The sequence below is a fragment of the Sturnira hondurensis genome, unplaced genomic scaffold (assembly GCF_014824575.4).
Source record: "Sturnira hondurensis isolate 20B ecotype Veracruz unplaced genomic scaffold, ASM1482457v3 Scaffold0006505, whole genome shotgun sequence".
Taxonomy (NCBI): Eukaryota; Metazoa; Chordata; class Mammalia; order Chiroptera; family Phyllostomidae; genus Sturnira; species Sturnira hondurensis.
This window is the reverse complement of record NW_028079136.1, coordinates 7,439,165-7,454,997: the sequence shown is the minus strand read 5'-3', so window position 1 is coordinate 7,454,997 and position 15,833 is coordinate 7,439,165. Positions and strand designations below refer to the sequence as shown.

At 41.4% G+C, this 15,833-nt stretch overlaps 1 protein-coding gene across 3 annotated transcripts in view; it reads right to left on the bottom strand.

Annotated features, from left to right (window-relative positions):
- The window catches only part of DENND5A (DENN domain containing 5A), an 85,115-nt gene extending 69,598 nt beyond the window's left edge, over nucleotides 1–15,517 (bottom strand). For all 3 annotated transcript variants that reach the window (XM_037050106.1, XM_037050107.1, XM_037050108.1), the window contains exon 1: nucleotides 15,077–15,517. In XM_037050106.1, the coding sequence (XP_036906001.1) occupies nucleotides 15,077–15,203 (127 nt within the window). In that variant the 5' untranslated portion in view covers nucleotides 15,204–15,517. The remainder of the gene's footprint in view (nucleotides 1–15,076) is intronic.
- Between the last annotated feature and the right edge of the window lie 316 nt (nucleotides 15,518–15,833).

The following is a 15,833-nucleotide window of genomic DNA, read 5'->3' as shown; positions in this document are numbered from 1 at the left end:
GGCCACTGGGCCTCTTTAAGGCACTAACTAACCCAGGACAGCTGCTCACCAGGCTTTTCAATGGAAGAGCAATAAAAACCATCTGTTACTGCTATTTTCCCCTTGAGGCAGATTTGTTCTTTCTCAACCTATTTTCTTCGTGAGATTACTTTAGATTTGTATATACGAACATTACTTTTACTGATCATTTGCCTCCTGCTTGACATTTTTCAGGCACCAACTTAGTCCAACTCATGAACCTACTTATTCTAAAATGTACTGTTTTAACAAGGGAGGGTCTGAGAACCTATCCAGATAGGACTGCTCCAAACCACAGCTAGGATAGAACTTTGGTAGCAAGAGATCAAGTGTAGATATCTTTCAGCCCATCTGAATCCCCTAAAGGGCACACATCTGTCAAGCTAATGTCTAAGTGCTAGAGAGGATGTGGTGAAAAGGGGACCCCCGTACACTGTTGGTAGGAATATAAATCAGTCTAACCACCATGGAAAACAACACGGGGGTTCCTCAAAAAATTAAAAATACATCTACCATAAGATCCAGCAATTCCACTTCTGGATATACATACATAAAGGAAAGGAAATCAGGATTTCAAGGAGATTTACGCACACCCATGTTTATCACAGCATTACTCACAATAGCCAAGATATGGAAACAGCCCAAATGGCCATCAACAGATAAATGGATAAAAAAGATGTAGTATATACACACGATGGAATATTATTTAGCCATGAGGAAGGATGATATCCTGCCATTTGGAACAATATAAGTGGAGCATATTATGCTAATCGAGAAAAGCCAGACACAGAAAGACAAGTGCTATAAGCTATCACTTATATATGGAACCTAACAAAGTCAAACATGTTTAAAAAAAAGAGGTGGTTACCAGGGGATGGGGGTGGTGAGGAGATAAGATTAATGGTCTTTAAGGGTACAAACTTCTACCAAGTAGTAAATGTCACAGACATTTAATGCTTAGCATAATGAACATAGATAATAACACTGTACTATAAAGATGTAATGTGATAAATACTGTTTCAATGGCAATAACATTATAATACATAAATGTATCTAAGTTAACGTGCCATATACCTTAAATTTACAAAATTTAACATGTCGAATTTATCAATAAAAATATGCAGATGAACGCTTGCTGCTGTGGCTTGGTTGGCTGGAGCTTCGTCCCGTGCACTGAAAGGCTGAGGGACGTCTTCCCCAGTCAGGGCACATACCTAGATTGTGAATTTGATCCCCGGTCAGGGTGTGTATGAGAGGCAACCAATTGATGTTTCTCTCTCACATCAATGTTCCTCCCTCCCTCTCTCTCTTCTCTCTCTCTCAAATCAATAAACATATTTTTTAATTTTTTAAATGCAGATTAAAAAAAAAACATACCTGAAGGAAGGAAAAGAGAAAGAACTCTTGAACATAAGTTAGAAAGCCTGGAATTCTAGGCCTACTACAAATAAGACTTATACAAATCAGCCCTGGCTGGTGTAGCTCAGTGGATTGAGCATGGGCCTGCGAGCCAGAGGATCTCAGTTCGATTCCCAGTCAGGGCACATGCCTGAGTTGCAGGCCAACTCCCAGCAGGGGACGCACGAAAAACAACCATACATTGATGTTTCTCTTCCTCTCTCCTTCCCCTCTAAAGATAAATAAATAAATAAAATCTTTAAAAAAAAAAGACTTATACAAATCACTTTTATCTTCACAGGCCCGTTTCTCTTTCTTCATATAACGCACCCGACAGCTTCCCCAGCCTCACCCCCACTACCCCTCTCCGCCTCTTTACACATCATCTGTACTAATTCTCTTGTATTTCCTCAAATATGGCACGCTTTTCATGCCTTCATTCTTTTCCAGATGCTATTCTCTGCCTAGAATGAAATTCATACACTTCTGTGCCTGTTGGCCAATCTACAATTATTCAAGTGAGTGCTATCAAAATCTATGGTATTCCAACAATGTTGTCGTTTCTCCTTCCTCCAAGTTATTCTGAGATTCTTCTGTGGGACCTATTGTCAAAGCCATTTACTAGTCATAAAACAAATCTGCTCCTTTGAATGTAGTTCACACGACATGGTTTTCAGTTCCCTCACCACCCTAGCTCCCAGAACTGAAATCAGTGCTGCGCCTAGGTGCGGTCTAACCAGCATCGTTTGGAACAGGACTACCCGCTCTTTTTTCACAATATCTATTAATGCAAGCTAAAATCACAACTTTTTGTCAGCTAAATTACACTTCTGCCATAGGTCCAACTTATAAAAGCCTTACATTTTAGTGTTGCTATTAAGTCGTATCTCCTTTCTATACTTCTACTTTTGTAGCACCTACTTCATGGAAGAACTCAAATTTCTCTCTTATTCCCAAGTATATCCTAATCACGCCCATCAAAACATTCCTGAACCCCAAAATGGTAGCTGACAGTATTCCCCTCTTCTATTAGTCAACTTCCTTAATAAAGAAAGTGTGGTTAATACGACCTATTCTTAGTGGGCCCATGTGGGCCCTAAATAATTACAGCTTCCTGTTCTAAATCCTAATACCATGTCCTTAAACCATTCTAGATTTTGACTAGGCATATGTAAAACTCCTACTGTTTTCTCAGTTTTGAAAATGCCATTTTGTGGTAATTCCTTGAGTCCCTAAAGGTTACTGACAATGAGTGAATAAATGATCTCATCCCAAAATTCTTTCAGAACTCTAGGCTGTAATTTGTCTGGGTCATGAGACATGAATTCATTCAGAGGAGTTAAATGTTCCTGTAATAAATGTTCAACGATCTCAGATTTGAGTCTCCTCTTAACCAACTAAGTTCTATCCTTTCCAATTCATAGACAATTTTCATGACAATTTGGGCAGAAAGGTTATGGGGCCAGTTCAGTCTCTGAGATAGTTGAAAAATGTGGTTATTTAGGATTCCACATTTAGAGTATCACCCAGCATAAAATACCCTTCTTAAAGAAATATTTAGCAAAAATAAATAAATAAATAAATAAAAGTTTCTTCTGTTTTGTGGGTCTTTTTTTTAAGGTTCTTCAAAACAAACCCATAAAACTGTCAGAGAAGGCAACGATTACAACAGTTCTTACCACAGCAGCAAAAACCAAACTAACCAACAGATTACAAAACAAGGTTAAAGAAGAATTCTGAAAATGAACACATCTTGCCACCGCAGAGAAATAGGAGAAAATGTGCCAGGCCAAAACTTTTAATTCTCCATAAAGGTGAAAATATGCCCACAATTCGTACCATATCAACCCACAAATATTCATTAAATGTGCAAGTTACTTAATCAAGCTAGGAAGGCACTACAGTCTATCCTGTGGTATACACACTCTAATGGAAGAAAGAATCTTTAAACACCAGCAGGTCTAGATTTAAACACTAGTTCCATGTCTTGCTGAATTTTAAGTAACCTGCTCAAGGTCTCTCTTCTATAAATCTCAGTTCCATAGCTGTAACAAGGGGATAGTAACACCTAATTCATAGGCCTACAGAGAGGAACTGAGCAACTTAACCTAAGTAAAGCACTTGCGACATACCTGTATGGAACAAAAAAGGCACTGAAATAGTGTATCTTTTCCTCCCAAAAGAACGGCCATAGATGCAAGAGTCACCTCCAGATCTATGAAAATAAGACACAGAAATGCCCTGGAGGCCTAGCCAGGTAAGTCAGTCGGTTGGAGTGTCGTCCCAATATGCCAAAGTTGTAGGTTTGATCCCTGGTCAGGCCCCATGCAAGAATCAACCAATGAATGCACCAATTAGTAGAACAACGAACTGATGTTTCTCTCTCTCCCTTCCTCTCTCTCTAAAATCAATTTAAAAAGAAAGAAATGTTCTGAAAATTCCCAAATGCTTCCCAAGAAGGAAGCCTCTACCGCATGAACGCAACGATGTCTACGTGCTTCACACAATGCATACCGAAGTCGAGCCAGAGCAGCAACCACGGCTGGCTGTACCAAGAACACTGACATGTCCCTAAACCCAAATTCCAAACTACAGCTTCTAACGGGACTGCCCAACAGCCTCTTCCTCCCCAGAGAACACAGGAGTTTTAAGAATCTGGAAGCCTCCTGTCGGGTTATCATCAATAACAAAAGTTTTCTTTACCCTTAAGATTTTTTATAGTAATAAACTCCCCCCCCTTTTTACAGAATTCTTAAGCACTAAAATTTTACCAATTGGTACTAAATCAAAGCACAAAGACTATCATTTGTTTTACTAAATGTGCATTAAAAGCACTGCGCTGGTCATATCAAAAGCTTTGTTGTACTTCAGGCCCAGCTGTGAGAGCAATGAAAACGTTTCTCTTTCACTTTGCAGAATGCTGAAAAATGGCTCACACACACAAAAGTGGGGGGTGGGCTTCTTTCAGGCAGCACAAAGTAGTGTCAACAGCACAGTGTTTAAGAGTTAGCTCTGGGATTGCAGATCCAAATGAGAAAGGTAACACAATAAAGCCTTTAGGAGGAAACACAGAATATCTCTGTGACCCTGCAATAACAAAGATGTTTTAAACAGAACACAAAATGTACTACACATAAAGAGAGAAAACTGAAAAATTGGACTATATCTAAGAACATGGGTTTCTGAAGAGTAAATCACCATTGAGAATGAAAAGGAAGCACAGAGATTATGAGAAGATATTTTCAATACACATAACTGACAACACTCACATCTGGAAATCATAAAGAAGGCCATTAAATCAATAAACAACAACAAAAAAGGCCACCTGAAAGAAAAATAGCAAAAGACTTTGATAGTTCTAAAAAGAGGATATGCAAGTGTCTGATAAACTTTTGTGGTACTCAATTTCATTAGTCATCCAAAAAATACAAATTTAAGTAATTCAATACCACTCCTTAACAACCAGAATGGTCAAAAGAAAGGAAGGAATATGTTGAGCATTGCTGAGGACACACAGCAACCTCTACCCTCGGGCACTGCACATGAGACCGTAATTAACACCGCTGGGGAAAACAGCATGGCACTCGTGTACCGCTGACCCACCAGTTCCACTCAACAGACCATACTCAACACACCAAAGGGCATGTTCACACACACAAAAAGGGCACATACAGGAACATCTACAATATACAACAATTACAATACTAAAAATCTAGGAACTACTCACATCATCAACAGAATTGGAAGATAAATTGTGGTATGGAAAACTATACAGCAATGAGAACAAATAATCTAAAACCACATATAACAATGTGAATGAACCTATGTTGTGTGAAAGAATCCAGAAATAAAAGAGCACACAGCCTATCATTACATTTATATAAAGTACAAAGACAGGCAAACTATGCTGTTGGAAGGCAGAACAGTGGTTACTTTTGGTGGGTGAGGGGGCACACGGTAGCTGGAAGGGAGTTGAGGAAGGACTTTGGGGTGCTGGCAACATGGGTGTGTTCAGTTCATGAAAATATATCACAGCATACCAGTTTGATACGCATCTTTACAGTATATATATTTGGTTAATAAAGTTTAATTTTTTAAAAAAGTCTAGATTCTGACAGATCTGAATTTGAATCCCAATCTTCTAAATACTTGCTGTAAAATTTCAGACAAGTCATTTAACTGTGTTGTGCCTCAGTTTCTTCATCTATAAAATGGGAATAAGAGAACTTCTCTCATGTGTTGCTAAGAGACCTAAATGTGATCATGTATGAAGTACCATTATCTTATCTCTATTTCTCATCACTGTCAAAATTATAGAAAATTGAGTGAGGCAAACAATAAAAATGCTAGATTCAGCAAACAATTATGGATACTTACCATATACCAGGCACTGTTCCAAGCCACTTAATGTATTAACTTATTTAACATTCATTCTATTTCCACTTCAGAGATGAAGAAACTAAAACACAGAAGTAAACTGCACAAGTCACACAAATTGTAAATGGAGGGTAGGGTTTCAAATCCAGGGGACACATAGAACCTTTCAGCTACACCATCTCCAAGCCCTAGTTGGTATAGCTCAGTGGACTGAGCACAGGCCTACAAACCACACGATCATGGCTCGATTCCCAGTGAGGGCACATGCCTGGGTTGCAGGCCAGTTCCCAGCGGGGGACGCATGAGAGGCAACCATACATTAATGTTTCTCTCCCTCTTTCCTTCCCCTCCCCTCTAAAGATAAATAAAATCTTAAAAAAAAGAAAGAAAGAAGTTTAGAAAAAAAAAGGTGTGTTTGTTATAAAGTGGGTTTATTCACTTATACAAGCATACCTCATTTTACAGCACTTTACTATATTGCGCTATTTTAGATACTGCATTTTCTATAAATTGAGGGCAAGACCCTCCACCAGCAGAAAATGACTGACTTTACTTGTGGTAGGTAGACTGGAATGGAACCCACGTACCTCTGAAGTAGGCCTGTAAATCGTGGTTTATGATTATTATTTCTAAATCATTTCCTCCTCTCTCTTCCTGCCTTTAAAAATGCTGGAAGTTTCTCTGCTGCCTCCCATATTCTTTCATTATAAAGATACAAACTGCGGGGATTTCTGAGGCTAGCAGATGCAAAACTTTGGGGTTTTTTTCAAAGAAAACAGACCTCAGACAGAAAGCATAAAATATCCTGAAACAGTCGCACAAACAAGGGAGTTTCACAGAAACAAAGCCTTAGTATCTATCTGTTCCTAGAAAAATATTTCCATACCTGATAAGGGTGGGGAGACAGGAAAAAATATATACAAAATAACAACCAGGCCCAACTACAGTTCAGAAAACAAGCAACCTGACTCCTCTCCTGCAAAAGCTTCTCTACTGCAACTGGATTGGAGATAATCAGAGAAGCCACCGCTCTGCTATTCAATGATTAAGCCATGGCTTTAGTTTTCCCAAATCTATAATTTAAAAATAATCTCATCAAAGATGAGATGGCAGATAGAAGGCCTGGATTCTAACAGTTCTTTCTAACTTGCTGGGTGATACTAGACAAAGAATTGTATGAATATTTCAAGTAGGGCTGAAAATATTTTAACTTTAAAAACACATTATAAAGTTATAAAGTCATTTATAAATATTAATCATTACCATCTGTCAAAAGTGGTGGCTGGACTATCTGTGATTACTAGTTTTGACTTTTTTGGTTCTGTGACCAATATAAATAAGTACACACTCTTATGTTTTGCCGACCGGGAACGGTTTAGAAATCAGGCAATCCCCACACTCACAGAGGAATGAAGCTTAATAAGAGGAACTTCCACATACCTTCTCCCTGCTTAGGAGTCTCAGCACTCCATGAAAACATTTTAGACTAACCCAGCTAGTTCAGCCCATACAATAAACCACAGATGGCCTGGCAAAATTTTGACCTAACTTACCCATCACACTAATGAACAAACAAAAGTTACTAACTAACCTGGCTCTCACTATGACAGATCCCATGGATAACAAGCAAATATCCTAAGTGTAATATCTGAGAAACTCAAAGGTCTACTGGAGATGTCCAACTCACTGCCCACGGCCCGCATCCAGCCCAGAATGGCTATGAATACCCAACACAAAATCGTAAGTTTACTCAAAACCTTTTATTTATTTATTTATTTTTAGACAGAGGGGGAGGGAGAGAACCATCTATGTGTGGTTGCCTCTCACACGCCCCCTACCTGGGGACCTGGCCTGAAACCCAGGCACGTGCCCTGACTGGGAATCAAACTGGTGACCACTTGGTTCACAGGCCGTGTTTGTGTATTAAAGGTATGGCCCAAGACAACTCTTCCTCTTCCAGTGTGGCCCAGAGACGACAAAAAGTTGGACACTCCTGGAACCATACCTCATCCCATCTTACTTCCTGGAATTATACCTGGTCCCTTGGAAGCATACTCTGAACAGCTTGAGAGCAGGTACCTAATCTCATTTTCCACCGTGACAGGACTCAGCCACTCAAACCAGTCAAAGGTTCTATACACTGTGAACCAAAATTAGCCATCACAGAACATCTGGAACACAGACATTTGGCCAAGATCTGCTTCACTTAATAACTTTTAAGAAATACATCTAAAAATCTGGCAGTGATAAGATATGTGTAATCGCTGAATTCCATAAGAAGTGATCAGCTTCTAAAAGGCAAGGCTTTCGTCCTGACTAGTGTGGCTCAGTAGGCTGGGCGTCATCCCACAAAGCAAAAGGTCACCAGTTCAGTTCCTGGTCAGGGCACATGCCCAGGAAGCGGGCCGGGTCCCTGGTTAGGGGTTTGTAAGAGCCGACCAATCTGATAGATGTTTCTCCCCCTCTTTCTCATCTGTTCCCCTCTCTCAAAAAATAAATAAATAAAATCTTTAAAAGGCAAGGCCTTCTCTTTCACTGGATCCTATGCTATATCCAACCTAAAACAGATCAAGTATAGGTACCTTCATGTGCATCTAGGTTCCTGAGAGACCTCTAAAACCACCTGATAGTAATTCAAACCCAGACGTGGCAACAGGAATTGAGGAGCTGAGCCAAGTTCAAGTATGCCTTCCACCGGAATTAGCCAAAAACAAGTTTATAATAGCTGTTGCCAAAGGAGGCCTTGGGCAAATAAAACTTTATTTTTAATCTAGGAAGGAAGGAAGGGCTGAGCAGAGTTTAAAAGAATTTGGTTTAACCACCAAAACACTGACTCAGGATTTCCTCCTAAGAGAGGAGCAGAGCCTCAGGGTCAAAGTATAATGTGATGCTGCCTACCTGAGGGAGTGTGAAGTGGGGTTCCTTTATGTTTAAGAATACAGAGTCTCTGCAACTAAATTTAGCAATGCAATTTTAAACTGCCTTGGGCTGCTCTGTCATTGCTTCTGTTGGTTGGTCTCTTGACTTCTTCCTTACTACCTTATAAAAGGGAAGCACACCACCTAACTTAGGAATTCTCCCTCCCCCCACCAAGCAACCTTCGTCTCTAAAAACACCACACAAGGCTGAGGTAAGCTACTAGTCCCTATTCTGGATATTTCATGTAAATAGAATGACTCTGACTTTTACTTCACTTAGGAAAAAGTCTGGGCATCAGAGACGAGATACCTTCACAAAATGACCATGAGAGAATTTGTACGTCACTGATCAGAGTGGTAGAGGAAAGTACAAATTAAGTTTAGCTCAGCCCTTGCAGGTATGGCTCAGTTCATTGTAGCATAAGCCGGTGCACCAAGAGTAGGATTCCTGATCAGGGCACATGCTTAGGTTGCTGGTTCAACCCCAAGTTGGGGCACCTATGAGAGGCAGCCAATTAGTGTTTCTCTCTCACATCAATGTTTCTCTTTCTCTCTTTCTCTCTCTCTCTCTCATTCTCTCTGACCCCGCACCCCCTTCCATTCTCTCTAAATCAATACATTTACTTTTTTTAATTTTAAGTATTTAAAATCTCTTTAAAAGTTTAGCTCATGATGACTCCCTATTTGAAACATGCTCATAATTTCTTTTCTTTTCTTTTCTTCAATGATTCCAGAAAGCGGGGAAGGGAAAGAGAGAGAGAGGGAGAGAAAGGATGTGAGAGAGAAACAAGAATCAGTTGCCTCTTGCACTTGTGACTGGGAACAAAACCCACAACCCAGACCAGGAATCCAACCAGCAACCTTTGGTTTGCAGAACCAACTGAGCCACACCCGCCAGGGCTCATCAAACTTTATCATCACTCATCTCTGGGAAGAAACAGCCTTTTTTTTTCTTTTAAATAAGTAATCCTTAGCCATCAAGATTATGCAAATCAAAACCACAATGAGGTGTTCTCCCTCTCAGCAGCATGCTCTCCCCTTGCTCTTCCCCTTCCCCCTAGGTACTTTACCTTTGCATTTCTCTCTCCTAAACTCCAAGGGCCCTTTCTTCTGCCCCTGTAACTTGTTTCCTGTGCCCACACAGCCCAGCCTGCTCGATTCTACTACCTCTGTAACTTTCTAAATTAAACTTCCTCTTATAATTTGAAAAAACACACACACACAGTGGGACACCACTTCATACTTGCCAGGATGCCTATATTCAAAAGTGTTGGTGAGAATATGTAAAAAGTGTAACCTTTATATGCTGTTATTGGGAATATAAACTGATGCAGCTGTTTTGAAAAACAGTCTGGCAATTTCTCAAAAGGTCAAGCATGGAGTTGCCTTATGACCTAGCAATACCACTCCAGGAGAAATAGAAATATATGTCCACATAAAAAACATACACAAATATTTACAGCAGCGTTATTCATGCTATTAAATGAAGTAACAGCCCTGGCCTATGTAGCTCAGTGGACTCACAGCAGGCCTGCGAACCAAAGGGTCACTAGTTCCATTCCCAGTCAGGGCACATGCCTGGGTTGCAGGGCACGTGCCCAGTAGGGGGCACCCGAGAAGCACACACTGATGTGTCTTTCCCTCTCTCTCTCCCTCCCTTGCTCTCTCAACAAAATTTTTTTTTAAAATCTTTAAAAAAAGGAAAAAAAAGAACATACTGATACATGCTACAACATGGAGAAACCCTGAAAACATGCTAAATGAAAAGAAGCCAATTACAAAAGACCATGTATTATACGCTTCTATTTACATGAAATAACCAAAATAGGCAAATCTATAAAGATCAAAAAGAGATTCATGGTAGCCTAGGAGTGGAGAACAGGGAATTAGAAGGAAATGGGAAGTGACTGATAATGAGCATGGGTTTTGGAGACAGTGATGAATGTGGTATATTTTAAAAACGATTGTAATGATTGCACAGCTCTGTAAATATACTAAAAACCACAGAGTTGTATACTTCAAATAAGTGAACTGCCATGTTTTTCCATGTATAATGTGCACTTTTTGCCCCAATTTTTGAGGGGAAATAGGGATGCACATTATACACGAGCAGTGCCTGAAATACCATGTATATGTTTGTGTTTTGTAATTATCCACTACATAAAATTTCTTGTACCATAATATGTTAAAAAAATAAATGCTAAAATTCCTTTATAATACAAAAACAAATATATAAATATAAACAAAAAAGGAATTAAAAAATTTAAATGAAAGATTGTTTTCCTGAAAGTTTGAGCCAAAAACATGGGGGCTCATTATACATGGGAGCACGTTATACACGGCAAAATATGGTACTTGGTGTGTGGATTATAACTCAATAAGGTTGTTTGTATATACAGAGAAAGAGGACATACAAGTGATGAAGAAAATGGTGCAAAATGTTAACAATCAGTGAATCTGGGAAAAGGACGTAGTGAAGTTCTTTGTATTATTCAAGTCAATGCGCGGTGTGAAATTACATTACAAAAAGCTAAAAAAAAAAAGATATAGTTCATGACAATCACACACAGTATTCTTTAACATGAAACAGAAACTTGCATTAGAAAAAACTGCCATCATGTCTGCTCCTGCCCCTGCCAAATATTTTCCTTGCCTCTCTTACTCTTCAGATCACTGCAAAGCATGCAAAGAAAGCAAGAATAGCAAGGGAGACAAATATTTTTAACTTTCTCGGGGCCTCAGTTTCCTCATCTATAAAAGCAGAAGGCTACATAATCTCTAAGAGTGCTGGGCATTTGATATTCCACAGATCTGACATTCTAACTCCAGTGAGCAATATGGTCGAGAGGAAGTATGATTCGAAGGGTCCTCTGGCTTTTCTGGACAGTGGGCACTTTTTCTCTCTTCTAAATGTGGCATTAAGAGATGATTTCAATGTATTCTCAGTGTTCTAAGTAGACTACACAAAGAGCTAGCTAGTCTCCCACTTATCTATGTCTCCAACGCCTTCTCTTCAATTCCTGTAACAGAGCCTGGAAAACTGGAGTATCTTGTGGATGCACGAACCTAAGATATTAACATCTCAATGCTGGGGGTACATCAGTTCAGAGGAACTTAAAGATTCCAAGTAAAAAATAGGTCACATGCATTCTGGAATCTTAAGGTTCAGGCACAGACAGAGAAAGTAAACAGGAATCCCACCTCATGGTAAGCCTTCTCTTGCAGTCACCGGTGATGACCATAAGAAGAAAAAAGGAAAATAGAGATGTCCAGGAAACCCACCCATCAAAGGGGTAGAAAAAGGGACTGAACTCTACTACAATCTGCCTCCCCCCACAACGAAGGGTTGGCCGACAATAATAGAAAGGTAAACCAAAAGCATTTCTTCCAGATTTGCTTACCTACCTGACAAGCTCAAAAAGCTAACAAGCAAATACAATTTCCTAAAGTTGGCTAGACTTGTGCTTCACTCCCAGATTACCTTCCTCTCCTTCCAACCCAAAGTACTTCTTCAACCAACCTGAAAACAAAGTAATTTTCACACCTCTCTCAGTTCCTTGCACAACAAATAACTACATAGCTTGATAAATGCTTAAGTCTTCGAGAAAAGGGAAGCGGTGACACGGAGAGATTCCTATAAAACCCAATGATCTTAGTCTATATTTAACACAGCAAATTATATGCTTGCAACCAGACAATTAATCTTTTATTTAATTCTTTTTCTTTTATTGATTCTAGAGAGAAAGGAAGGAAGAGAGAAAGAGAGGGAGAGAAACACCCATGTGAGAGAGAAACATAAATTCTGCACATAAATTCTTGGTCCTGACTGAGGACCAAGCCTGCAACCCAAGAATGTGCCATGATCTGGGCCCAATCAGATCTGCGATCTTCCGGTGTGCAGTATGACACCCACCCAACTGAACCACAGCAGCCAGGGTACTACCAGACAATGAATCTTAATCCTTCTCCACAAAACCAGGAGGAATACTGAGCATCTTTGATTTATTTATTCTGGATTCACTTTTTAAGAACATAGAAGCTACATGATACATATAACTTAATCTGCTTCGAGAGAATAGACTCACTTCTCAGTACTTCCCTAAAGCACCTGGGTGCAATTCACAATTTCCTGTCATTTCACTATGACATCATCGATTTGGAAGCTATAAGGCAGGCTGAGCAGAAAAAATGTACCATTTAGCATCTCAAAACTGACCCGAATAGAGCTACTTGTATTCTGTTTTGTTTTATTCAAAGATTTCTTCTGGGTAGTCCAGATTTCCCTACTAATCCACCAGAAATGAAATGAATTAAAAAAGAAATCCTTTAATCAGTGCCTATTCTAACAAAGGCTACATATCGAATAACTGGTGCTGGCATTCCACTATTACAACCACATTTTAAAAGACAGGAAAAGTACCCTTTACATATTTTATACAACTCATCCCCCTTTCTTTATCCTCCCAGGAAGCTTTCACAGGAATATAATGTTAGCTCGCGGAAAAGCCAGATAATTAACAGATATTTACTTACAGAGAATTAACATTGATGAGGATGTACTTGATGGGATGCTTTTTACATTTTCTTTTTTATTGATGATTTACCTAAGTTGCTTCCAGTCACAGAAATAGTCAATAACAGAGGGGAATATTTATTATTTGCAAGCTGTTTGATTATTTTCTAAAATCAAATGTCTATATAAGGTTTTTTCTTTCTCTTTTTTCAAATGTCTATATAATAGACACTCCAAAAATTAAACAATAAAAATAACACTGGTTTATTCCACAACCTTCAAGCTTCTTTCACTGGGAAGAACTGTTATTTTTAGTCTTTCTCAACATGTTAGTGTTTTCTAAAGACCCAGCCAGGCAATGAGATGCATTTTAGCATTAGGAGAGGAGCACTGGACCAAAAGTAGGTAATTAACTAACAGGACAATGTCCCTACTGACCTTCCTAAGCTTCGTTTTCCTCTTTGAAGTCCCTTCCAGCTCCCATACTGCGAACTGAATTCCAACAATTACACCAGAGTCACACACTTAATAAATATGAAACAGATGACAAATTAACTTCTGTATTCTAAGGATTTGAAGTCAAAATGTGAACTTGAAATGATAAAGCTACCCCAACAAATGGCCTAGTAGTAACTGCATTATTGCTTCATGATTTTTTTCACCTGTATTAATTTCAGAAAGCAGTTTATTCTGACCTTTCAAAGGTCATCAATTTACCATGTTTTTTAAAAGCCAATCCATTTCTGTCATTTGAAGTGTGCACCTAATTCTTTTTTCGTACCACTGGAATTTTTCTGGTGACAAAAACAGACCTGTGTATCTTCTCTGAAGCAAAATAAAATTAGTCAACAAAAGAATCACTTTCGGGAAACTTTACAGTGAATACATCATGACACAAGACTGAAAGAGTATCTCCCATCAATTCAAGATGACACAACAAACTTCCATCCACATGAAACCTGCAAACTGGAAACTCCAGCCAAAACTTTTTCAAGACTGTTGTAATTCAAAGGCTCCAGTGACGGGTGCGGTGGAATTCATGGGGATTTTACAATACAATTCTGACACCCTTCCTCAATTAATGTCAAATCTGATAAGAGCCCCATCTTTTCTTCCCCACCACTTCCCCTTTGAAAAATGACTTCAGAAGCATCACTATGCAACCCAGGCTCTCCCACTAAGTTGCTGCCCTTTTATTCACAAATGACGCTGGCCTCATAAAGGATATAAATTACTTTTCATAAAAAGGGCCCCGGGGGTACAAGCCCTTTCTAGAACTAAGGGAGTTCTCACTGTTCTTGGTGTGACCCAAGAATACTTTATCACATCCTATTAACCCAGAGGACCCGGCCCAAGGCGAGTTAGAATGATTCTGAGGAACTGTTATCACAGGCTTCTTGGAAAGAAGCCAGATAAACTCACCAAGTTTTGTTTTGCCTTTTTTTTTTAAGTCTGGGTGGAACTTTCTCTCTAGGACGTGAGCTGCCTCCCTAACGGGTGTTCGACAACAGGCTTCCCTTTAATTTATACTAGGTCACTCTCCCTTCACCAGACTGAGAACACACACCCTGCCCTCTTCCTGGTCAGCGCCGACGTGTCCAGAGCAGCGGGGCGTAGAGATCGTTTGGACCCCTAAAGGTTCAGAGCCCCTCATCCTAATCTCCCCTCTTCCAGCACCACGCTCCTTTCCCGGGCGCCCGCCCTGGGTCCTTCTAAGCTACCCTTGCCCGGCTCCTGGGACAAAGCAGGGTGAAGGGAGGTTTCCTGGGGGAGAGGAGGGGGCGGAGTGGGGGGAGAGGGCCCCGGCCCAAGCGGGCGCGGGGAAGCGGCCATCCGCTCCGCGCGCACTTACCCGACAGCTCGTCCGGCTCCAACCCGGTCTCTGTGTCCAGCCCGCAGATGACAAAGTAGTCAGCGAAGCGACTGGGCGCAGAGCCCCCTCCACCACCACCGCCGCCGCCGCCGCCGCCGCCGCTCATGGCGCCGGGGCCGAGCAGGGCCGTGCGGAGCACGGAGCCCCCGCACCCAGGCGCCCGCCCGGCCTCAAACCGCCCCTCCTGCCGCCGCCGCCGCTACCGTGGCTCGGGCCGCCGCCCCCGGCACTGGCCCGGTCCCCGAGGCCGCTGCGGCTGCCTTGACAGGGCAGGGGGGCACCGGGCCGCCCCGCACCGCATCCTGAACGCCTTCCCCTCCGCGCTTCCGCCGCTACCGCCAACTGAGAGCGCCGCGGCCCGAGCAAGCCAGGAGCAGAGCGGAGAGAGCTCGGTGGAGAGCTCTGGGAGCCCTCACCGCGGACCCCTCCCGCCGCGCCTGCGCAGGCCCTGTCTGGTAGGGGGCGGGCGCCTGGCGAAAAGATGACGTGATGCTCCTCGAACCCCGCGGGCCGCAGCGTCCACTGTGGCCGCCGCAGCGCAGCTGGCCGCTAACTTGTCGCCCGCAACCTGCACTCCGTTGGGGCTGTAACTCCTTTGAAAGGATTGAAAAGGTGCGGGTTGAGTGAGCGTGGGACCCAGACCCATGCTCCACTCCCACCTCCTCCTCTTACTATAGTTTGGAGATCTGCTTAACCCTGGCCCTGTCACAGAGATAGGGCAGAAGTACTGAGCTCG